Source organism: Euleptes europaea, chromosome 6 (genome assembly GCF_029931775.1).
Source record: "Euleptes europaea isolate rEulEur1 chromosome 6, rEulEur1.hap1, whole genome shotgun sequence".
Lineage (NCBI taxonomy): Eukaryota > Metazoa > Chordata > Lepidosauria > Squamata > Sphaerodactylidae > Euleptes > Euleptes europaea.
Genome location: NC_079317.1, coordinates 94,379,122 through 94,403,972, shown reverse-complemented (window position 1 = coordinate 94,403,972; position 24,851 = coordinate 94,379,122). Strand labels below are relative to the sequence as shown.

General features: G+C 44.3%; 1 protein-coding gene across 3 annotated transcripts in view; it reads left to right on the top strand.

Annotated features, from left to right (window-relative positions):
* TSPAN4 (tetraspanin 4) overlaps positions 1-24,851 on the top strand; it is a 352,643-nt gene that overhangs the window by 313,899 nt on the left and 13,893 nt on the right. For all 3 annotated transcript variants that reach the window (XM_056851470.1, XM_056851472.1, XM_056851469.1), the window contains one exon: positions 19,571-19,672. In XM_056851470.1, coding sequence (XP_056707448.1) covers positions 19,571-19,672 — 102 coding nt within the window. The remainder of the gene's footprint in view (positions 1-19,570; positions 19,673-24,851) is intronic.

Below are 24,851 nucleotides of genomic sequence, written 5' to 3'. Positions count from 1 at the left end.
TATATACGGTATTGATGTTCTGGGACCCCACATTAAAAATGGTGGATACAAATCAGCTATTGCACTGCAGCAGGGGGAAAAGGGGGTTACTCTTATACTGATTTTCTGATAAAAACTCTAGGTAGTTTTTGTTTTACCAGTGCAAATTGTTCAGCTGCAGGGTCTGATTCCCCATCACAGACATGACCAGTTAGCAGCACGGTAGTTGAAGATATTAAACCTTCATTCATGATCAAAAAAGAAGGTCATCTTCAGGAGAAAGCAATCAAAAAGAGGGTCAGAAAGATAACATCTGTAAGAGAGTGCTATATAAAAAAGCCTACCTTGAGGAGCATGCTATCAAAGCAGGTGTCAGAGAAGTAACAGTGGTAATCATAACGTATCTAGAAATAGGGTTGCCAGGTCCCCACTTACCTTGGGCAGGAGCTTCCGTTGGGCTGGGTGGAGGGAGTCTTGCGCGCTCCTGACTCCACTTCCAGTTTCAATGCCCTGCTGTGAGCGTGCTTGGAGCCTTCCAAGCCCTGCTGTGTGCAAGCTCGGAGCGAGCTCATAGCAGGGTTGGGAGGAATGCTGCAGCCTCCCTTTCCATGCTACAAGCCCGATTGGGCTTGCAGCGTGAAACAGGAGGCTGGAGCCTTCTCGGGAGCGTGTGGGGGATCGTTCCCCCCTTTCTCCTTCCTCCCGCCGGCCATCAGCTGGTCGGCGGCCAGCCCGGTTGATTGGCGTGCAATTGCCCGCCACAACCGGGCAGCTGGCAACCCTATCTAGAAAAGATAGATACAGAGGAAGTAAGAAGACTGGTATGAAAACCCAATGTAACCAAAAGGGGCGAGGTTGGGGACAGTCTCCCAGGATGGTATCAAAAGGAAGGTCAGTAACAGAAAGCTACCAAATAGTGAAGTCAAAAATGGAACCTCAGGAGAATATCAATAAGCAGTATGTAATGTATAATTGCCCTGACCTGGATGGCCCAGGCTAGCCTGATCTTGTCAGATCTCAGAAGCTAAGCATGGTCACCTAAGCTAAGAAGCTAAGCTCAGAAGCTAAGCAGGGAGACCACCAAGGAATACCAGGGTTGCTGTGCAGAGGAAGGCACTGGCAAACCACCTCTGTTAAGTCTCTTGCCATGAAAACCCTGAAAAGGGGTCGCCATAAGTCGGCTGTGACTTGACGGCACTTTACACACACAATGTATAATTATTGCAACACCATAACTTACCTCACAATATCTACCTGCTGGATATACATCAAAGTTATTGTTTCCATTTTACCTTATTTTGGTATTTAATATTTTCATTACAGTATTGCAGTTGTAAATAATTTCTAGGTCTTTCTCTGGAATATGTGGTCGCTTTGACCCAGAGTATCTTTTGTATGTCTATTTACATAGTGGTCATTATTGACTAGACTCCTTTACATTTATAATCCTATATTGCAAACAAACAACCCTTAAGATCATATTTTTGTATTGCTCTGGAGACGATGTCAAATACATCTGACTAGATTTATTGTTGTTGATGTTTTCACTGTGATTTAACTGAGTTATACTCAACCACAGTACCCAACTAGTGATGTATTTTTTCAGGCATTTGACGGCTAAACAGAATATTGCCAGGGATCTAGAATACCAAGCACTGTCATAGGAAAATATCATCAGCAATATAAAAGCATCGGAGAACCACAACAAGATCTACTTTCTGGAATCATTTTGTGAAATGAGAAGCTGTCTGTTTAAGCACTATTACATTCCCTTTGCATTGTACAAAACACATTCAAGTGTATTATAAGATAATAGAGCTCTTGGAACGAATTAACAAGTATCTGAGTGAAACAGCAAAGACTGGCTTTCTCGACAGGCAGTAAATGAAGAATCTGTTAGTGAGATCTATACCGACAGCTGCTCATCTTTTTATTCCTAAACTGTCTGGAAAAGGCGAGGGAGAGGTATGCTCTGGGCATGGGCGTAACTCAAAGATCTGATTGACCTGTAGTTGTGTAGCATCATAGGCCACACCTTTCTAGTTGAGAATGAAAAATCTAGAAGGTGTTTTGTATTTCTGGGTGAGGGCAAATATGCCTCGTGGTTTTTTTCCCCTTCTTTGCCAACTTTGCAACTTCCAGATGGTGCACATGATTTTCAATCTGCCAGCGCTGGTGCTGATCACACAGAAAGCTGTCTGTCCACCAGCTCTTAGGTGGCTCTGCTTTTTCTGATGGACTTTGGCATCCTTGAACAAAGATATGCATTGCTGATATTGTGATGTGACTCAGACACAGTCCCAGTGCCCATTTCCGGTCATGTAGGTTCTGGTGCTGAATTGAAACTTCTTAAAAGGCAGAAAGCTGGTGACAGTATCAGCATTAAGCTAATGAGCATAGCTCTTTCTCTAGAGAATGGGTGTCAAATGTAAGGCCTGAGGGCTGGATCAGGCCCCTTGAGGGCTGTTATCTGGCCCACAAGCTTGCTGAGGCAGCCACCTTTCCCCCAGTCCCAATCTGTGCTGGTGAGTCTATTGCGGACTCGCCAGCCAAGGCAGCCATCTTCCCCAGTCCCAAGGTGTCAATTATCAAAGACTTAAATAAAAGAAAATACTGTAAGAGTATTATTATATTAAGCATGTTTGTATGTTAAGTAAAAATATAAAGTATCATTAACTGACTTTGCCTGTGTCTTCTATAAAGTTTGTCTCTCTGGTGTGTGTGTGTAAAGTGCCGTCAAGTCACAGCCGACTTATGGCGACCCCTTTTTGGGGCTTTCAGGGCAACAGACTAACAGAGGTGGTTTGCCAGTGCCTTCCTCTGCACAGCAACCCTGGTCTTCCTTGGTGGTCCCCCATCCAAATACTAACCAGGGCTGACCCTGCTTAGCTTCTGAGATCTGACGAGATCAGGCTAGCCTGGGCCATCCAGGTCAGGGGTATCTCTGGTACCTGGCATTAAATTTTATGGTACACATGGCCCAGCCCGACCAAGTGACATTATGTCATATCCGGCCCTCGTAAAAAATGAGTTTGACACCTCTGCTCTAGATTAACAGTTATTGGATTTGGTCAAATAATTTTGGTCTGCAGCCCCTCCCCCCTCGTGCCATATATATTAAGTGTAGTTTTCAAAATCTGCCACTTCTCCACACCTGACTTCGAAGAGAGGAATCCGCTGCAGGGACTAGTACAACCTGGCTCAGCGGGACACAGCACCTCTTAGTGGGGAATACAACATTATTGTTTTGGAGGACTTTCTGCCCTTGGATTCTGATACACACCTGTTGGCCCATGGGGAAGGGGGGTTCTCCTATACTACCAGTACCCTTGGATGACCTCCCAGAACAGCAAAGAACAAGCAGCAACCCACAGCATCTGTGATGGGACAGCCCATTGGCTGAAAACCATTCAGCTGCTGTCACCTGTACTTCGGATTGATGAGAGTCCTGCCCACTTCCCTACAAGGAGGTGAACACAGTGTTGTGGATGTGGAAAATGTCACATCTGGTGAAGCTCTCTGGTGAAGAGCTCTTTTCTCAGCTCTAAACTTCATGAAGGGGGGGCAACAAGAAACTGATTAGATGAGACACTAAGAGGAGGTCTGTGAATGGATCTCCTAAGCACTTTTTAAAATTGGTAAATGGTTTTGGATTGAAACCAAAGTGGGTTAATCCCCTCCAATTCTGATTTGCCAATCTTAAATGCCTTACTGGAGCGGATTGATCCCCTGTGGGAAATACACAGATTGTATGTTTCCTTAAGTGGGGCTAATAGCAGCTAGAAGGTGAGTTTTGGTAAGTGTTTTTTAAAAAAACCTCTCTTCCTTGCTGCAGCCTCAGTTTGAATCATTATGATAAACAACACAGTATATTAAGTGCAAAAGGTGACTATCAACATGAACTGGAACAAGGAAATATATACAACAATATCTAAGTAGTCCCAAAGGTACAAGTATGAAAAGTTCAATGGAAATAAAACTGGAAAGAAGTCTTCATGGAAGAGTAGCAAGGGAGACGATAGTTTCTTTTCTTCTTTAGCCCCGTTTTAATTGGAGTCATTCAATACGCATATTTCCATGTCAAGAAATTCAAATTATTTCCAATCTCCCATAGGGATGAAAGAAGCAACTTATGTATAATATCAAGTGTAAGGTTCCAATACAGGATACATCATCTCAAGACCACAGTTGCACAGACGAATTCAACCATTCCCAAAGGGATACAAATGGTAACGCTAAATGCTGAGTACTGGTACCAAGGCAGTACCTTTGGTCACACCAGCTAGTTACTATAACTTTGTAAGCCAGTTTTTCAATGATACATAAACTATACCTGGAGCAACCTAAAAAAGAGAGGCTATGTTGAGGCTTCCCTTGATTCTACTCACTCAAAGTTCCTCCTATCAGGTCTGTCCCAGCTTTACCCATGGAAGGTTGTGCTATTGGACCTGACAAGCGAGAGACCCATGAGATTCACAGGGGAGGGAAATCCCACCCCTCTTCTGGCCCCCAGTTTCTCCACTCTTGCCCCCCCATCACCACTTTATCTCTACCACTCTCCCCACCTTCAACCAGGTTACAGCTCTTTCCTCCCACCTTCTGTACTCCAAGCCTCCAGACGAGTGGAGGGTGCCCAGGTTAAGCTTCCCACCTTCTTGCCTTTCCATGTACCTCTTCCTTGCTGCCCACTCTGCAGTTGCGTTTGTGGAGTTTCTAGCTGGTGATAATTTTTGGCAAGCAATTACAGTTTAAGGTGTAGTGTACAATGGGGTTGTTTCACTGTTTTAGCTACACACATATATTTGTAAGTCACCTTGGTAGAGGGAGAGGCGAAGAATAAATATTTTAAATTAGTAAAATAAATGCAGAGGCGAATACGAATCCCCCCCCCCAGATAAATTCCTCTTCATTTTTTTTCCAAAGCATGAAAACCCCACCCAGATAAGAGACATATGGTCTCTTTGCCCTCTCTAAAGAAAAAGAAAAATCCCCATTTTCTTATCATTTGCTGTTGAACAAATGCAGCCAGTTCTCCCTTTCTTTGGCCTCCAGGTTAAAGAGGCAGGATCCTAGCAACACAGGCATGAAAACAGGCTGCTGTCTAGTCAGCAACCAGGCTGTGCCGAGGGAGCAGAGAGCCATCCTGCATCTCCTACCACTCCATCTTTCCCCAGCACGGGCCTCCATGCAGTGATCAAAACACATTTGTAGGAGCAGGCAGGGATAGATCCTGTGAAACTTGGTAGCCTTGGGCCCCATCTAGAAGGGGGATAATACTGTAAGAGTCAATATGTGTTGATGTTTACCGTGTAGGGTAGTGGGGAGATTACCCTCAAGATTACCATCAAGTATGCTGTGCTCCATCTGAAAGAAGCTGCAAGTGGTTATTGGATGCAGTCTGAAATTCCAGTTTTTAAAAAATCTTTGTTCCCTTTCTGCTTCATTTGCCATCGGTAAATGCGTGCGGCATCTCACACTACCTGATCTCCAACTTGTCTCCCTTTGTAGGAGAGGTCTGAACCGTAAAGCTGTGACAAAGGGCACCTTTGATAGATAATCTCATGAGCTGCTTGTTTGCACTGACAGAACTACCAGACAAGTTGGCAACTCTTTGCCTTGGAGAGTGTCTTGTCTTGTCTCAGGTTATAGTGATGCCTTCTTCTTTTTCCTTTGATGTGCATTGGGGAAAGAAGCCAAAATGTGAGAGAAATTCAGCTGAACATAGCTGGTAGCTGTGAGTTCATGGACTAAAACAGAGGCTCCCTTGCTCAGTCTGATGTTGTTTCTGGTTGTCTTTTTCCTTTAATGTTCAGCATGGATCATAACTTGAGTCAAGGTACAGATGAAACATATCCTTTAAGAGTGAAGTTATGGCATTTGCTTGTTTCCACCTTCATTTTTTTTCCAGTCATCCCACATATTCCTCACTCTCCCTAATTGTATTCTTCCGGAATGGTCCCAAGAGGGTTGTAAAGCTGTTTTCTGAACCAGCAGCCCTGCATGGAGCACATTACAGTAGTTTATAAAGCTTTTCTTTCCTCAGAGAATCCTGGGAACAGTAGCTCTAGCAGGAGAGATAGGGATCCTTAATGGAAATTTTCCAACACCCTCACAAAACTACTATTTGAAGAATGCTTTAACTGGTATAAAACCAATGTAAAGTTGTAGTGTAGAAAGATATGCAGAAAGATAGACATCTGTCCATACTATATGTATTCTTATTTATTATTAATTTTATTTGTCCTAGCTAAGGCTGGTCCGGATATTAACCCAAGATCTTCATGATCCCTCAAATGAAGCACAAAAATAGGAAGGGGAGGAATAAAAATGTCAGAGTTCCACAGGGTTGAGGACTATCTCCCATGCTTCCCTCTGCCTTGGGGAAGAAGAAGAAGAGTTGGTTTTTATACCCTGCTTTTTTCTACCTTTAGGAAGTCTCAAAGCGGCTTACAATCAACTTCCCTTCCTCTCCCCACAACAGACACCTTGTGAGGTAGGTGGGCCTAAGAGAGTTCGGAGAGAACTGTGACTAGCCCAAGGTCACCCAGCCGGCTTCATTTGGAGGAGCGGGGAAACAAACCCGGTTCACCAAATTTGAATCCGCCGCTCATGTGGAGGAGTGGGGAACCAAACCCTGTTCTCCAAATTAGACTCCATCGTTCTTAACCACTATGCCACGCTGGCTCTCTGAATTGGGTGGAAAGGCAGCTTTTTTGGGTGTGTGCCGTCAAGTCACAGCTGACGTCTGGCGACTCCATAGGGTTTTCAAGGCAAGAGACGTTCGGAGGTGGTTTGCCGTTGCACAGAAAGGTTTAAAATAAATAAAATAATATTTATAGGGCTGAGTGTCATCACTACAAAAATGATGCCCAGTTCTATATTTCATTAAATAAACCTCTGGAAGCTGCCAGCTGAAGGAAAACATGCTGAAACTTAATCCAAACAACACGGAGGCCGTTCTGAGTAGACAATACGGACTTTGATGGACCAAGGGTCTGATTCAGTATAAGACAGCTTTCAATATAGATTGACAAGGCTAAGGTCCTTGAGGAAATGAAGTTGCCTATTTTGGATGGGGTGAGCTTTTCATTAACAGACTCATTTGAGTGCTTGGCTGTACTTTCGGACCCGGCTGTTCTGTTGGATAGACAGGATGTAGCAGCAGCAAGACAACAACAACTTTTTGCAGCTACATATATCGAGGAAGCTGCATTCTTTCTTGGACTTGACTGACCTAGAAACACTAATCCATGCCACAGTCGAGAGTGAACTATTGTAACATGATCTACATGAGGTTTCTCTTGAAGACTACTTGGAAGGTACAACTGTTTCAAGTGTGTCTGCTTATCTTTTAAGTGGGTTAAATCACCATGCAAAACCTTCAGGTCAGCTCTTCCTGTCAAATGGTACAGATTGCCATTGTCTGATTTCTGTGGCATCCCCAACACTATAGAACACTGAGGCTGCCCATTTTGCCCTTGGTGTTTTAAAGGTGCCGTAAGGCTGAGTTGTTCCAGTTACAGCCCATTCCTAACCCCCAGGGCCGAAAGCCCATAGGAGGCGTGGAAGAGGCTGAGCTGGCGCCCGTGCCCCTTGCACCACCAAGACTGGCACAGATGCTGACGTTGGAGTGCTCACCCTGGCCTCTGTGGGCTGCCACAGCAGCACAGCCCTGGGACACCCTGCCTGGCTTCCTGCTGACGTCCCACCAGCGCAGGTGCTTGCACCGTCGGCCTGGGGGGTGTTCCCGGAGCATTTTGAGGGGAGGAGCTGCCGATAGGCAGCTTCCTAACCCCTTCCAGCCTGGGTACACCCTCCCTGCCTCAGTGGTGCTGCGCCAGGTTTTTGATGGCGCAGCATTGCTTTAGTCTATGGGGCTCCCCCTCCTCCAATTTTTATTTTTTGGAGTTAAACGGCCCTTTTTCCTGCTCACAGCAGCCTCCGAACCCCTTTGGAGGCCCAGCAGCAGTGCCCCGGCCATGCCGGCCCTGGGCACTGCTGGGCTCAGGAATGAGCTGCGCACCTTTCAAAATGTTGGGTGGGTCCAGTGATCTCTCAGCAAAAGGTGCAGATAGTCATGGTCAAGCCCCTCCCCCAGCAGTCCTTTCTAACCACAGGAAAGAGAGTGGCTTTCCTCCCTCTTCCCCCTCCTCATGGTAGCCTCTTGACCAACATTGGTCCCATGACCCCAAGAACAAACTTTCCTGAGATCAGGAAAGACTGGGAAAGAAGGAAACATAAGATCCACAGTCCTTGCATCCATGAACTGGCTTCAGTCAGCTAACAGAACTGTTTGCCTGATAAGAATGGTTGTTTACTGGTGGCTGATATATTACTTTTTTGTGATCATAGAACCATAGACTCAGAGTTGGAAGGGCCATACAGGCCATCTATCCCAACCCCTTGCTTATTGCTTAATGATGTCTAAGTTCCTTTTTGTCTACAGATATTTATTGTGGTTCAGAGCTTTTTGTAAGCTGCCTTCGGCTGGTTCAGAGCTTTTTGTAAGCTGCCTTCGGCCCCTTTGTGGCAGAAGAAGAAGAGTTGGTTTTCATATGCTGACTTTCTCTACCACTTAAGGCAGAATCAAACCGGCTTACAATCACCTGCCCTTCCCCGCTCACAACTGACACCCTGTGAGATAGGTGGGGCTGAGAGGGCTCTTAATAGAACTGTGACTAGCCCAAGGTCACCCAGCTGGCTTCATGTGTAGAAGTGGGGAAACCAATCCGTTTTTCCAGATTAGCCTCCGCCGCTCATGTGGAGGAGTGAGGAATCAAACCCTGTTCTCCAGATCAGAGTCCACCGCTCCAAATCACTGCTTTTAACCACTACACCACGCTGGCTCTCAGGTGGCAACAGGTTGGCTAAATGTTTTAAAAATAAATACATACATTTCAGTGTGACAATTCCATTTACAAGCTCTATCCACATGCAAATAACTTCTTGAACCACCTTAGCATGGCGTGATTTCTTGCATAACCTTAAATAGAACGTGGAATTATCCTAATAGTCATTCCCCTGTTTCCATGTGACTTTATTTTTTCTTTATGAATTAGGGAGCTACCATCTTGGACTGTGGCCTCATAATGCAGTAATACATTTAAGACAGCACATGCCTATTACAATCACCACACAAAACTGGCAGAAGATGAAAATTAGATTACTGGGGAAATGTGCATTGAAAGGGGCAGTAATTGAGCGCAGAGGCGCCAAATTTTACCTTTTGGGGTGATCCTTCTTAGCGCAAGGTCAAGTTGCACTGTTTGCATATCTGCAGGAGGTAATACGAGCATATGCTACTTTCAGTCCTCAAACTGCATTTTGTAATTAATAAATCTTTCCCATGTGTGTCTAAATTAGCTTAAAAAATAAAAACAACTGATACAAAGGTAATTCTCTTGGGATTGCTCTCAAATGGCTTCGTGGGCATACGGCCAAGTTTTTTCATCACTGCATAAACCAACAGTTCTTCCTTTCTTGGCTGACAGTTCTTGCTAGAGATTATATACTAAGTGTTTCTGTTCCACTCAATTTAAAATTATATAGTGGTCATTAGTTTTAACAATAGAAATTATTACTTCCTCTGTTGATTTGCTTCTGCCTCATGTAGCCCTTGTGAAAGCTAATGGGAATTCTGTCTCTAGTGACATGTTTATCCACAGGGTGTGGGGATTGTCTTCATTTTTTGAGAAAGTTTAAACCTGAGATTTCATTCACCATCCAATATATGAGGGGTACCTATGAGGTGGTCTAAATGAGATGTGTGACTGGTGGACCTAACTGTTTGCAGGAACTGGTATATAAAGAAAGGAGTGATGATTACTCAGTGGCATAAAACATTCATAATCAAGATGAATAGTAGATCTTAATAACCACTTCATCCACATGAAATATATTTGTTTGTTGGATGTTAAGTTTAGATTCGGGTGAAAATAAATTTGTTTGAAGTGAGATCTCTGAGTATGCACCAATGGTCTCCCAGGCTTTCAGAAAACATATTTAGTAACAGCTGTTCATTAGCAGGTGTCATTTCTATGATTTGCCAAGAAGGGGCATATCCCAAAAGGTGGTACTGCTACACTGTAAGAAATACAACTTCACCTTCTTTAAGCATATGATCTTCTTGGTATTCCATTAGGTCATAGAGAAAATCAGGCGCCTATCTTGCTTGTTACTGGTCAAGCATACAGGTTTGTCCAGAACAACTTTCCATTCTAAGGGTAGGATTTCAAAAGTTATATGTCTATTATAGGAGACTCATGTGTACAGCAAGGTTGAGGTTAATAGCTTCCCTATTGCAGTTCCATTGCAGAAGGAGACGAGCCATTTCTTAACTGGACCCATGGTTTGCCTGTTCAGTGATGGGAATTGTTCTGCAGAAAACCACAAACTGCATCCTGAATACAAACACCAGTCTCCATGTGTGTGTGTTTATGCAACTTCTCATTACAATCCTGGAAGCTTTTTAGGATCCTAAAAAGGCTGGTCTTTTAGCAACATAGAAATTTACCCTGCACCTTCAAAGTGTGCTAAAACTCTAACTGCCAATTTATTTTTTAGCTTACTGCACACTTTTCATTTAACTTCTGTTGTTTAAAAAGTTGGGAAGTAATGTTCTGATCCAATACCATGCCATGTCAATATGAAATGCTATCATTTGGCAAATCTCTGACCATAATTCAAGACACTACAATTTTCGGATAATGCACTAGATGATAAATCTGGAAACTCATATATTGCATCAAAAATGATCACAAGTTTACATTACAGATAACAACTGCTTAACAACCATAAGACAATAATCACTTCTTAAACTGGACAGGGCCAGATTCTAAAGTTCATTGAAAGCCCTGTGCTAAGTTCAAAAGCTTTGGATCAGGCCTTAATACCGTCTCTTCCTTGGAAGATGTGGATTTCATATCTTTTCATGACCAAGACTTGCACAGCCTCAATCTTGAAATGAGGTTCTGAATCTTTCACCTCCAAGTTCATGTACAGGATAATATCCCACCCAATATTACGCTGTCCTCATCTAGAGGTACAATCAATCACATCTTTTCCCCAAAAGGAAACGGGGCTCCTGCAAATGACCTTATAGATTAGATGCTCTCTATTTACATTCAATTTTCAGCTCCTCGCTATCTGTAGAGAATGATTATCAAGGCATGAAATTAGAAGTTTCACCCAGTGGGAAACAATTGGATATTTTGTCATTTCTTTTACAGCTTCTTCTCCCGTGTTAGTGGGAGGAGGGAAGCAATCATCAGAAAGGTCAGAAATATTTACTTACCAATATTGAAACACTGCCTGGGCCTATTCCTTCGCTATGAAATAATTGCTGCTTGGAATAGCAGTAATTGGGGGAAGGGTGAGGGAAATCTGACACTGAAAGAGCAGTCAGGCCTGAAATAAGGATTTCTGTCCACAGGTGAGAATTCACAGGAACACTGTCATGAACTACACACACACACACAAATACCCTTACTCTCTTTAGATCCAGCCAGCCGCAATACCCTTAGGTTGTGAAGAGTAGTATTAATTTAGTATAAGAGAATATCGTGTGTGTGTAAAGTGCCATCAAGTCACAGCCGACTTATGGTGACCCCTTTTGGGGTTTTCATGGCAAGAGACTTAACAGAGGTGGTTTGCCAGTGCCTTCCTCTGCACAGCAACCCTGGTATTCCTTGGTGGTCTCCCACCAAATACTAACCAGGGCTGACCCTGCTTAGCTTCTGAGATCTGACGAGATCAGGCTAGCCTGGGCCATCCAGGTCAGGGCTAAGAAAATATTAACTTAATCTTATTGTTTCTAAAATGTGTGTGTGTTTCATACATACATAGGTGTGTGTTGGGGTGGGGGGGAGACACCTGATGACATTAATGTATAAACAACGTGATCCCAGTTCATGAATCTGGGTTTAAACACAAGTGGCTTTGGGAAGGAAGGTGGATTCATGTTGTACGGTAGCGTTCCTTTCATACAGGTAGAAATTTGCATAGTGTTGCAATAGAGCTCATGGGGGAGGTGGAAGCTGGGAGTCCCCGTCAAGGCCCTACAGTCTCTGGTCCATTTCATAAGCCAGCAGTCCTCAGTTGTTGTGACTGATTCTTTCATGAACAAGGTCCTTGCCATAAGGAGCTTCCAATAAAAAAAAATAGACATGGAGGTTGGGGAACAGTGGAAGGAGAAGGAGTTGAGTGAAACAGGGGCCATTCTAATTAACATGATTTTGGTTCAGTTTAGGTAATGGGGTCTAAGGAGATGTGCCAAGGGTGTTATGAAAAAATGTAGCTTTTGAAAAAGCATACATGGTTCGCCTTGTTTTAAAGTTTCAACAGTCATGCCAATTATGACAGCCATGTTTTCTCTGTGTAGGGTTGCCAACCTCCAGGTACCAGCAGGAGATCGCTTGCTATTACAACTGATTTCTCCAGCTGGAGAAAATGGCCACTTTGGCAATTGCACTCTATGGCATTGAAGTCCTTCCCCTCCCCAAACCCCACCTCCCTCAGGCCCCACCCCAAAAACCTCCCGCCAGTGGCGAAGAGGGACCTGGCAACCCTACCTGTGATGGGCTCACTAGCTATTGTTTTAGAAGGCTCTAGGTTGACATGATTTGGCCCCTCTACTGGGCAACCCTACCCCTGTGGTAAAACAGGGATCTGGCAATCCTACCCCGGTGGTAAAACACCCCCTCTGTTCTATCATGGGGGTGGGAATTTTATCCAGCTGGTCCCAAGTCCCTAGAACTGAAAGAGGAAACAGATCAGCTCTCCAGCTCTATTCCCTGCCCTTCCCCCATCCTCATATTTAACTGCTTCTATCACCAGCAGGAACAGGCAGAGATCTGCAATTTTATAGTCCTTCTGCCAACCAAAAACCCTCGCTTCAAGTTCTTTCCATAATTTTATAATTGCAGGCTTTTTTCCTATGCACCTACGACAATTTACCCTGAACATGAACCTGATTTGGTAGATCAGATTCAGGCAAGAGCTTTCTCATCTTCTCTTTGTATTTTGGCACACACTTACTAAGCTTTGGCTTTTATATGAGGCAGCATGACCTCAAGAAGACCAGTTTTGTTATTTTTTTAAAAGGGAAAACAAGCTTCTTTTATCACAGGCTTTGACATATACAGCACATGAACATGGTATTGGTGTTGTACATATGTAGAATTATTCAGAATATAGCACCACAAACACAACATACAGAAAATGTATTTCCTTTTAAAAGGAATACTCTTATGCAAAAGGTTTTCTGCCTCTTACATTTACATTTCACTGTTCACATTCTTACAGACACCTTGACAAGTTCAAGCAACTTAGCAAGTAACATTCACTGCCTACTGGAGAACTTCCAGTCTATCATGACTTACTGGAGAACTTCCAGTCTATCATTACCAATGGCCTACTGGAGAAATTCCAGCTTGGACATCAGAATCAGTACTGGCTACTGGAATATCCATTAATAGCATACTGCTAGAATTCCAGCAGGATCACAGATGTTAAATGTTATGACATCATAGACAGGTGTACAAGTGCACTGTCCAAAATATACAAATATTGTAATGTGAACTATATTATGTTTTATGATTTACATATGGATACTAGGCTCCTAGAAATTAATGCATAGGCTCAAATGAAAGCTATTTTTCTATAGATGAGAATGATACTAAATATGAATATATAGAGTAATGATAAAGCTTAAAACTGATTGTTTATAGTTAGCAATACAATCTCCTGCCTTGAGAAATTCCAGCATGTTTAGGGAACAGGTGACTTGAAATATTGAAGGCTGCTTAAAATAGAGCAGAAACGCACAGCCTCAAGGTAACTGAAATAGTATAAATATAGACCCAGTAAGACTGGTACTTCAGACTTCTCTCTTAGAGAGTCTCAGAAAAAGCTGATCGGTATGTACGGCTTTACTAATATATTATTCTGGAATTTGAATTAGATACTTCAACCTAAATCAGTGGATTTTGACTGTTATATTTGAAACGTTGGATTAAGATTTTGAATAGTATGTAGAACTTGTTGCTTAACAGTATACATTGTTACATACATTGTTGCTGCATATACAAACATTGTTAAATACATTGTTGTTGAACATAAATACTTTATAACTTGCATTTACACATATTTACTGGAAGTAAAGACTTGCTTTTTAAAAGTAGGTAAAGTAGTTGAGTCCTGCTTAGTAGGTGACTGGCAGAATAAGATAACATATCCCTTTTCAGGAAGGGGTCGATTCTAAGAGCCTAGTCTCTCGAAATGTACTGACCCGCTTCACTTTCACCCAGAGTATTTTCTTTACCCGTGCTTCCAAATTGGAGTGTTTTTTGGTTTCTCTTCATATAGTATAAATCTTTCACCTTTTTTTGGGGGGGGGGGAGATCCACATGCCACCATCCTCTAATTGGCCTCTTTTCAGGTTTTCCTGCTATTAGTATGCTCTTTCTCAAATCTGCTTTGATAAAAACTTTTTGGAGAGAATGCTGTCCAAATATATTAACCAATTGTTTGGACAGGAAGATGCATATTTTTAGAGGTCCCGCTTTTGTATAGATCACACCCACATATGCACGATTTTCCGGTTGTTAGCGCTTCACAGCCACCGTTTTCCCTACCATACTACCAAAGGACTTTTTGAGATCTTTCTTTTTAAAAATGGTAATTGCCACAGAGATTCCCTGTTTTATTTCAATAGCCCTCTAGTGGTGCAACAGGGAAATTGACAGATTGATGAGGGGCTGTTGGCAGAAAACTTCCCACCTGGAAGCCCCGTTGCCTGTGCATTTGCAGCATGGAGAATCCTTGCCATGTTAAAGCCGCGAAAGACATCGCTTTGCTAGTAAGAACATAAGAAAGGCCCTGCTGGATCAGACCAAGGCCCATCAAGTCCAGCAGTGTGTTCACACAGTGGCCAACCAGGTGCCTCTAGGAAGCCACTAACTTATTAAATTAAAATCAGTTTGGCTGTAATTAAAACTGATTACAAAAGGGGAAAAGAAATGGTGAGCAAGTAGATGTCTAAGTACAAAGCAACAGATGAAGTAATATATACCACTATCTTTCCCTAGGTCTAAAACATCTCCCTGTGATAGTTAATAAAGAGAGAGAGGTGAAATAGTCTTCAGGTTACCAAATTGGTTTCCATCTTTTTGCATGGGTTCTGTCCAGGTCATCTCCTGACACTATGTTTTTTTTGGGGGGGGGGGGTGTTTTTAATTTAGCCAGCCCACCCCCTCAGAATCTCTGTGGACCCACTCCTGGAATCCCCCCACAAAAGGAAGTCTTCTTTTATGTGCCTCTTCAAGCACCATCCATTCTACCAGCATGGTGTAGTGGTTAAGAGCGGTGCTTTGGAGTGGTGGATTCTGATCTGGAGAACCGGGTTTGATTCCCCACTCCTCCACATGAGCGGCGGAGGCTAATCTGGTGAGCCGGGTTGGTTTCCCCACTCCTACACATGAAGCCAGCTGGGTGTCCTTGGGCGAGTCACACTCTCTCAGCCCCACCTACCTCACAGGGTGTCTGTTTGTGGGAGGGGAAGGGAAGGTGACTGTAAGCCGGTTTGAGTCTTCCTTAAGGGGTAGAGAAAGTCAGCATATAAAAACCTCCTCCTCCTCTTCACACAGAAAGGAAATAATCCATGTAACAAACACAAATCCTATCGCCTGGACTAAATTTCCAGCATTGCTGGAAAGACAACCTTGCTATACCTCAGTGGGCATTACATGCACCCATAAAATACCTGCTGTTATTCAGGTTAGCTGTTTATGGCTCTTAGGGCTGGTGTCCTGGAAAAAGCTGAAGAGCGCCCAGACTACCTGCTAATATATAGAGGTTGTATATGGGTGATTCTCTAGCATACTGCAGTGTTGAGCAGAAATGCCTGGTTAAGCTATCTATTATGGTCAAATGAGAAAATGTGTTAAGACACACCTGTTCCTCTGCATCCTTCAGACTTTTTATACATGTTGACTTTGGGTTATTAAAATTATTGATTTGAAGCAGAGCATGAAGATTACTTTAAGTAGGCCAACATCTGAAGCCTAGTCAGAGGGATTATCACGCTGTGGGGCTGTGTCAAACGGCTTGCAGAATTGACTGAAGAAAAGCCACCTCGGCATTTTGACTCTCCTTGAATGTGCTTCTTAGTCTTCTTTTTCAGCCTGGACCCTCCTGGTCCACAGTAATCTGCAGATAAAATGTAGGCTTATATAAAGGCCTCCTTGTGCAAAGAACCCTTTCCAAGAGACTCTTATTTTCAACTGACACACCTTGCTTATCTGTCAGCTCCCTTCAGTTTCTAAGCTGCCTTTTTTGTTTTGTGTTCCTTTCTTTCCTCCTTTCATTTCAGCTTCTACATTTTATTTTCCAGCTGCAAATGTAGCTAGCTACGAGTTAATTAACTCCAGACACCAATATCTGTCCACCTGCCCCGCTCAGGGGGGAGTATCTCATTCTTTTTCCTATATAGCAGAAACCATAGTTAAGTAAGAAAAAATGTAGGCTATAATCTGAGAATGCAAAACCCTGTTTCTGTGTTTAATTCAGAATGTGAGCAGGGGAAAAAATATTTCTCAGTAAATGAACGCTTTAATATAAAGTTCTGCAGCTGCTAAATTCTCTTGCTACCAGCTGCTTTGTAGTTTTTGAGCAAAATGACCTGCTGCTTCCTAAATCATAGTTACAGCACCTTGTAATTGTTAATAGTACCATTAGGGAGCTGGGAACACCCTGTGAACCACTTCGTCATGCCTATCTTGTTACCTCTTGCTCCAGATAATATAACTTTGCTATGGTACTGGAAAAGTAAATATATTCCTCAAGGCAATGAGAGAAAGAGGAGGTACCGTGCATTTCTCTGTGCAGATGCTCTGGGATATATAATTTTCATCCCAACTCTGTTTTGCTGGGCATTCCATGTACTGTGCAGAACAAATGTGTTTTGCAGCTATGTCACAATCCTCTTTGACACCAGAATTCACTGTCAATGTGCGTCCAAGTAATAGCATAACTGTCAGCACATTCCTGATGCACTGGCGGCCAGAACCAAAGGCCTTTGGAGGCCGGCAAAGGCCTGCGCGGGCACAAGGGCCCATAGCGCTGGCGTCTGGGCGGCATACGCTGGCATGTGGCCCCGGCCATGCCAGGCCCAGACACCGCCAGAGCCTGCAAAGACCATGTCGTCTCCCTGGAGGCATTCCCGGGAGACGTTTCCGGAGCCTCACAGCACCTGCCAGGGGTTGGGGCCGCCATTAGGTGGCCCCCTGAGCTGTTACGACTTGGGAATGGGGCCGAGATACGCCACCTTTTAGATGGCATCTCTCCCGTGCAACCCTATGAGGGTTGCACAGATTTTTTGTGCCAAGAGGAGGTTTTGGCGGTGTTGAAACCTCCTTAGAAGGCAGCGCCACTGCGTTGCCTCCTAAGCCTGGCTCAGGAATGCACGGTGTGTAACTTAAGAGAAAGAAGATGGAAAGCTATCTGCTCAAGATGGAAAGCTATCTGCTCTTGGCTGACTTCTGTCTATCCCATGCCCTTCAGTTGAATCCTGACTCAGTCGTAAGGAGAAATATGAAGAGTCTGCGGCACTCCCCTTTTGGCTATGAACACTTTCCCACATGAGGAGTTTACTGCCATTTTCATGCATGAGGCTTCAAGTGTCTGCTGCTTCAACTGGGCTTGTCATTTGAGTGCCAGACCTATAGGTCAGGATGGTTGTCTGCATGGTGAATACCTTTCCTTAGTATTGTCCCCTAATCATTGCTGATGTGGGAGGAAAGTTCTCATAATATGAATGAGCATTTGGTTTTGCACACCCAACTGAAAAGAGCTGCAGACCAATTCATGTATGAAAACATTCGATGAGATTGCACAGTTCAGTGACAACCTCAGCAAGAAAGTAATAAGATAGGACAGTCCAAATGTAATCGTGTTTATCCATCAGTACTTCCCTTGATTTCAAAGGGCAGCGGAGGCGGCCCTTTCAACATCTATGTTATAACAGACCGCTGGTAGGACACAGATGACATATTGTATATTTTTCACTTATCCCAGCAATACAATAAAAGCATTTCCTGAGAATGCCCCCAAGGAATCATTTTAATTCCGTTTATGTCGGTTCACTGCCAGTACGGAGTGAATCATGGAGTGAATGTACTGATATGAGACTGCCACTTAGCCATTCAGGTTTGGCTGCATGACAAGATTTGTAAAGCCAATCCAGAGTGAGGGCAGGAAATATTTCCTACATTCGGAATGGTTGCTGTGGAGCCGCACAGCAAACACTTTGCCGCATCTCCACACAAATAACACTAGCGCCAAAGGTATTTTTGGTAAGGGGCAAAAATGCGTGTGAAAAACCTTCTACCCACTCTGCATCCTATTTTGGTTCAGCCATAAATAAAACTTCAAATGGAAATAACTATAAATCAGAAGCTGTTTACTTCCTATGAGACTTCTGTTTTTGTTAAGTGGAATGATTCTTGGAAGCTGACTGCTAAAATGCAGTTTTTCTCATCGGCAGCATTGACAATTCTTCCATAACGCAGAGTTGTTCCACACAGGGTTATTTTCTGTTGATGCCATATAGAGTTTAGTGACAATAGAAAGGCAGCTCACCACACAAGAGAAAGATTCTGTTCAAGTGATTTCTATAACAAACAGTTCCTTAGCCAAAGAGACCCCTGTCAAAGAGCTCCAACCAGCCCCTCTTGACAACCCCTACAGGTGGAAAAGCTGGGTATTGTTCTTTCGAAAGATCATTAAACAAGCCAGATGCAAAATACCCAAACCTCTGCTTTACAGTGAGGATATTATAGTGAGTGAACTTGAGGTGGAAGAACCAGTTATCAGTTAACATTACTACAGCTGCAGTAATTACTTGATTTATTATTTTAAAAAGTGCCTTGATGAACTGGGTGGATTAAAAAAGAGGTCATAATTTTCAATGTGAATATTTACAAATCCATGATCGCCCTGCACCTTCTTAGAGAAGGCATTCTTCCTTCTACCACAAGGGGTTACCACTTTTGAGATAATGCACTCATGTGTCACAGTGGGCATAATCAAGCAAGGAATTTCCCCCCAGAACCATTATTTTATTCATATGCAGATTTAGTGTTAAAAGTCATACAATTAAGAGTGTAACTGTGCAATCCTGAAGGGGCTCCCGAATGTTCTTAGGATCTGATGTGACCCCTACACCAGTGTCTGTGCCTCTTGCATTGTGCAAACTGGCATGGACGCTGGCGTAGGGCCACTTATGCCAGCTCCCCTGGATTGCATTGTCATCCCAGGAGGCGTTCCTGGGGGCGGAGCTGGTGTTAGGCAGCTTCCTAACCCTTCGCACTGGGAACGCCCCCTAATGTAAGGGCGTTGCTGCACCACCATTTTTATACTAGTGAGTAGCTCAAGGAGATCAGAATGTCACCCAGCTACTTGCCACAATTTACATGCAAGTCATACTTTCAGTGCTATCATTGCCATGGCTTCCCAGGGGAAACTTAGCTGTAAAGTGTCATTCTGGAGATACTTATTCAGCATACTTATATACAACTATGTGTTTTGTTTCCAGATTGATAAGTATGCTCAGCGGGACCTGAAGAAAGGGCTTCATTTATATGGAACTGATGGAAATATTGGCTTAACTAATGCATGGAGCATCATACAAACAGATGTAAGCCTACATTTTTGTTGTTCTTTGTTTCATCTTTTTTCCCCTGCATCTTTGATACATGCATCTGGGGCTGAACTGCCAGTATAATGGGGAGGATTTAATTTTGGTTTCTGTTCTGGTGCTATAAAAATGTGTCACTTATAAAAATGTGTACTTTACCCATGGATCCTGTAGAATAACAGTCCTTCTTTTAGCTATTTTAAAGCCCACCTATAGGAATAATAAATAGGAGTCTGATAGTATCTTCAAGACCAAAAAAGATGTTATTTCAGCATAAGCTTTTGTGGACTAGAGCCCATTTCAGCAGATGTACTTTAGTGGGTATGCTAGTCTTTCAGTCTTTAAGATGCCACTAGGCTCCTGTTTATTTTTGCTGCAACAAACTTGACTACCCTTTGGGGGTTATCACTGGCTACAGGAGATGCACTTGCAGCTTTGGGCTCAACTTCATCTGCATGATGCTCTCAAGTCATGCTGACAGGCACACATCCAAACAGACGAATTACATTTATTTTTAGCGACACGGCGGTGAAAATTGGTTAATGAGAACAGAGCCAAGCTTCTCGTTCCCATGAAATGATATTGGATAGGGGATACCACCTTTCCATTATAATTTTGAACCGTAATGGGATGCCAGAGGAAAATGAGTCATTTGGACTCTCCGCACTTACATATGGCTGGGTTTTTTGATTTTTCCAGTTCTACCTGCTCTCATTGGTTCCTGAGGCACCTTTACTGTGCAAGGGTAATGGAGGAATGCATTCCACTAGACTCTGTGTTTATTTATACAGCCACACACACATCTCAATCATTTTTTTTTGCATTGTCTGCAATCTCCTTAGCACATACTAATAGTTCTCATAGACCATGCCTAACCAGGTTTACTCAGAAACGAGTCCAGCGGATTCATTTTAGTAGGTCGTCATGCTGGAGTTTGCAAGATATCACGCTTAAGTTTGTAACCTAAAAGTGATTCAAATATTAGAGCAGGGGTGTCAAACATAAGGCTTGAGGGCTGGATCCATCCCCTTGAGAGCTCTTATCCAGTCTGCAAGCCAGCCGCCTACCCCACTCTCAATCTGGGCTGGCGAGGCATGGCCCGGCCTGACCAAGTGACATTTATGTCATATCCGGCCCTCGTAACAATTGAGTTCGACACCCCTGTATCATAGCATTAAGATGTGATTGTCTTTATTCACTTCTCTAATGAGATCCAGGTCAAAATCTAATAATTTACTTGCTCAGCTTTATGTATTTTGGGCCAGTAATCATGGGGGGCCCTTGCACGCAGGGGGGGGGGCGGTTCTTTGAAGTGAACACACCATGTCGTTGTAGCATAACACTGTAGGCCCGCCCAGAGGACCAATTTGATGCTTTCACAAGCCCAACTGCAGTAGTATGAACCATTCCTATACCTGGTTAAAATCAAGGCTGGCAAAACAATGAAGGTATGAGCATAGCACACCTGTTTGTGGAAGGAACCCCAAAGGGCTCAGTAGAATTCCTTGCCCCCCCCTTCTTCTCCAGCATATGTAGGCAGAGCACCAAGGCATATACTTACTTTACCCCGATTCAGCCATCTGTCTCCTAATCAGACCTTATGTAACTTGACTAAATGGAGATATGGGAGGTGCACGAACTTATGATTCAGCATAACAGCCTACACCACTGCCTGTCTGCACACCAAGAAGGGAGAAATGGGGCTCCAAGATCTCCTTCTGCAGGTGTTGTGCCTCACAGGGAAACATCTTCCCCTAAGTAATTGACCCTGTGATGACATTGACATTTCAAGCAGCACAAGCCACAGTTCTTTGCAAACAACTTCTAGTTATTCTGCTGTTAATATGCCCTATATCAAACAATGTTCTGAAGCATCCCTCTGCCTTTGCAACGATGATGCCTGTTATGAAGCCTACCCCCCCCCCCATGGAAACTTATTTGTTTGGATAGAGATGTGAGACTGTGCTTTTACTAGCTTCCAGCCAAACATCTTAAGGATGGGCACTGGTATATTTTCTCCAAAAACCCAGTCATCTAGCTGAGGACCTTGTCTTATTTAGCCTCCTGTCGAGAATCTGAGCAACCTCCAGGCTGCCTGACTCTGAGGGATAGCCAGGGATCCACCCTAAGTGTCTAGGAGCCAAAGCAGGAACACATGTGGCATCTTTAAGGCAAAGCCTGCTGCTCCACTGCTCGACAGGAACTGGCCCTTTGTCTCCCCACTGCCTGGTGAGCAGCTGGAATGCAGCCTTGAGACAGCGGTGGGGAAACAAGGAGATGAGTCACAGCTGGGATATGTGGATAGAAATTAGGGGCGTGCATATCAATATGCCAAATAAAAAAAAACCCTGAAAAATACCTTTCCTCTATTTTTCAGGGTGTATTTTTCCGGGGGGGAAACGGGGCTCGAAAAAGTGGCATTTATTTATTCAGCATTTTTCAGGGCTGCTACGGCCCTGCTGCCATTTGTTGGCCTCCCCTCCCTCATCGCTTACTTACCTGCACTTAGCTTTGGAGCAGCAGCTCTGCTGCTGAAGGAAACCGAAGGAAACTGGGGGCACTGCCTCCAGTTTGCTTTTGCGCAGTAACAGAGCTCTGCTGCTGTGCCAAAGCTAAGTGCAGGTAGGGAAGGGAGGGGAAGGGAAGGGAGGAGGGGGGAGCCCTGCGGGAGGAAGGGGAGCCTGGATCCGACATAAATCCACGCTGTGCCCCTTCTCCGGAGTCCAGAGAAGTGGTGAAGCGTGGATTGCTTTCAGATCTGCGCCCCCCCCCCCCCCGTTTTCTCCAGACTCTGGAGAAGGCTGGTGGGGCAGATCTGAAAGATCTGGAGGTTTTTTGGGGGGAATTTTTCCAGGTTTGGGTTTATTAACCCCCAAAAACATTCAAAAAAAAAATTGCGTTTTTTTGGATTTTTTGAAAGTTTCTGGGTTTGAGAAACCCAAACCTGAAAAATTCTGAAAATTGTTTTGCGCACACCCCTAACAGAAATAGCTTCCTATAATAATTGCTCAGATCCCATAGGAGTTCCAGAAGGGTGAAGCCTCCAAGGGAGCTGGCCCCAAACCCAGCCAGGCCCTTGATAAGATCAGAGAGGACACACTTTGCTCCTGACGTTGAAAGGATCAGGGTCACAAGAGGGGCGAGGATCCAAGGTGATGGAAACCTCCTTCCCTCTCATTGTCCCTTGCATACCAAACAAAATCCTGTCATTAGGTATTACACTCCATAAACTGAATTATTCCGTGCCCTCACTTGCTGGTTGTAATTGCTCCAGATTTAGTACAGCTAATCACTGGGATCCTTGTGTTTCAATATTCCTTTTGTACTCTGCACAATAGGAGAAGCTTGTCATAATCCCAGTGGCATGTTCCCTTTCCAGCTTGAGTAGCTACATTGTCTGCCAAAACTCTTCTTGCACATTAGCAGATAAGGATTCAGAATGCTGAACAACACATCCATGCAATGTACAAATAGGAAGGTGCAATAATTTTAGGTGTACTGGCCATTTTTGCAGGGGAACAAGAGAATAAGGGGTGTGTTTACAGACATTATTGAGATTGGATTAATTGACATTTGAAAGTAAAGTGAATGGAAGGATCAATAACCTATTCAGCATTGGTTATGGGGAAAACAGAATATGGAACTTCCTTAAAATACACAATGGTCATTTTAACATATTAATTTACTATGATAATACAGATGATTTTTGTCTGCAAATGAACACCTAGTTTTGAATTGTCAATTCCATCAGATCCCCCTTTGCTAATGTAGTCGCCAAAAAGGCAATATTATTTAATACCATAATAAGAGGAAATTACCTGTCACCTTTTGAGAGACTGGACTTTACTGTAAGAAGGTACAACAGCTAGTTGCTGCTACTGCTAGCGATGAAACAGACCAAATAACCAGCGTCAATCAGTTTGGCAATTTTTTCCCTATTTTTCTTGAATATCCACCCTGAATAATCTTGCAAAACTCAAAAGCTTGCAATGGCAACATTTTGTATCCCATCACTTGCTCTAGTTTTCCACCATGTGACCACCATGGCTACAAACTACTACAGCTCTCCATTTGTTTTGCCACCAGATGGCATTGGGATGCCCGGCAGCTCATTCCTGAGGTTGGGGCCGAATGGGCTTAGGAGGCCCGCAGGAGCTTATGCCGGCATTAGGGACACTTGTGCTGTCCAGAAAGGGCTGGGCAACAGCGTATGTGGATTGAGGCCAGCAGTGGGAGTTGGGAGCTGATGATGGCGTGGTTGAGGTGGCGCCACAGAGGCGGCTGCCATCCCTTGAAGGAGAGTTCCCAAGGGCGTTACTAGCACTAGGACCATACCAAAGCACGTCGACCTGCCCGGGGAGAGCCCCCCCCCCGCCTTAGGAGGTCAACTCCCCCAGTGGCCCCGGGGCTGGTGGCAACAACCCCAGAGACAACATGTCACTCGTAGACAGCGGGGGTGGGGGGGGTGGACTGAGAGCTCTGGAGAGAGAGATCTGCCACCTTGACATGTTGGGCCCACCTAGGTGGGGGACACTGGCAAGGTGCCCCCATCCCTCTCCCCATAGAGTCTCCCGGCCACTGCCGGGCTTTCTCCCGTGAGGCCCCCTGTGGCCCAGCCCCACCCCTTTCCCCCTTAGGCTGCCTCCTCCCTTCCCACAGGAGTTTCCACTGAGGGAGTGGGGACTGCTGTCATATGGCCATGCCCACCTCCACCTAACCCCCATTCCAGTCTCCTCCCCAATGGGCAAAGGCCCCTCCCCGGATGCTCATCTTAACCATCTCCTGCCTCCTGCTCCACCCAGCCTGCACTGCCACAGCGCCACCCCACCCTCGAGCTGCACCCTTTATTTTTTGAAATTCACACTGTTTTCCTTGCCAGCCCATGCCATTCCAATCCCCTAGGAGCTTGCCCGCCGGCGCTGTTGTTTTGCCTCTCCCTGCCCCGGCACAGCTCCCTGACCCTCAAGAATGGGCTGGTAGTCTACTGATGATTGAATCCTCAGGCTGTAAACAAAATGCTTGGCTTATGATTGCCTCCTCCAAAATCCTATGCCTTCTGCAGAGGAAACAGTAAGGCTCCCTCATGTAATCAGACATATCTGGAAAGAGATTTGGGAGGTCTGTTCTTCCCCTCCCCTCCAAGCACCTGAGTCATTCTAGGGTCCAAGACTTGTTCCTC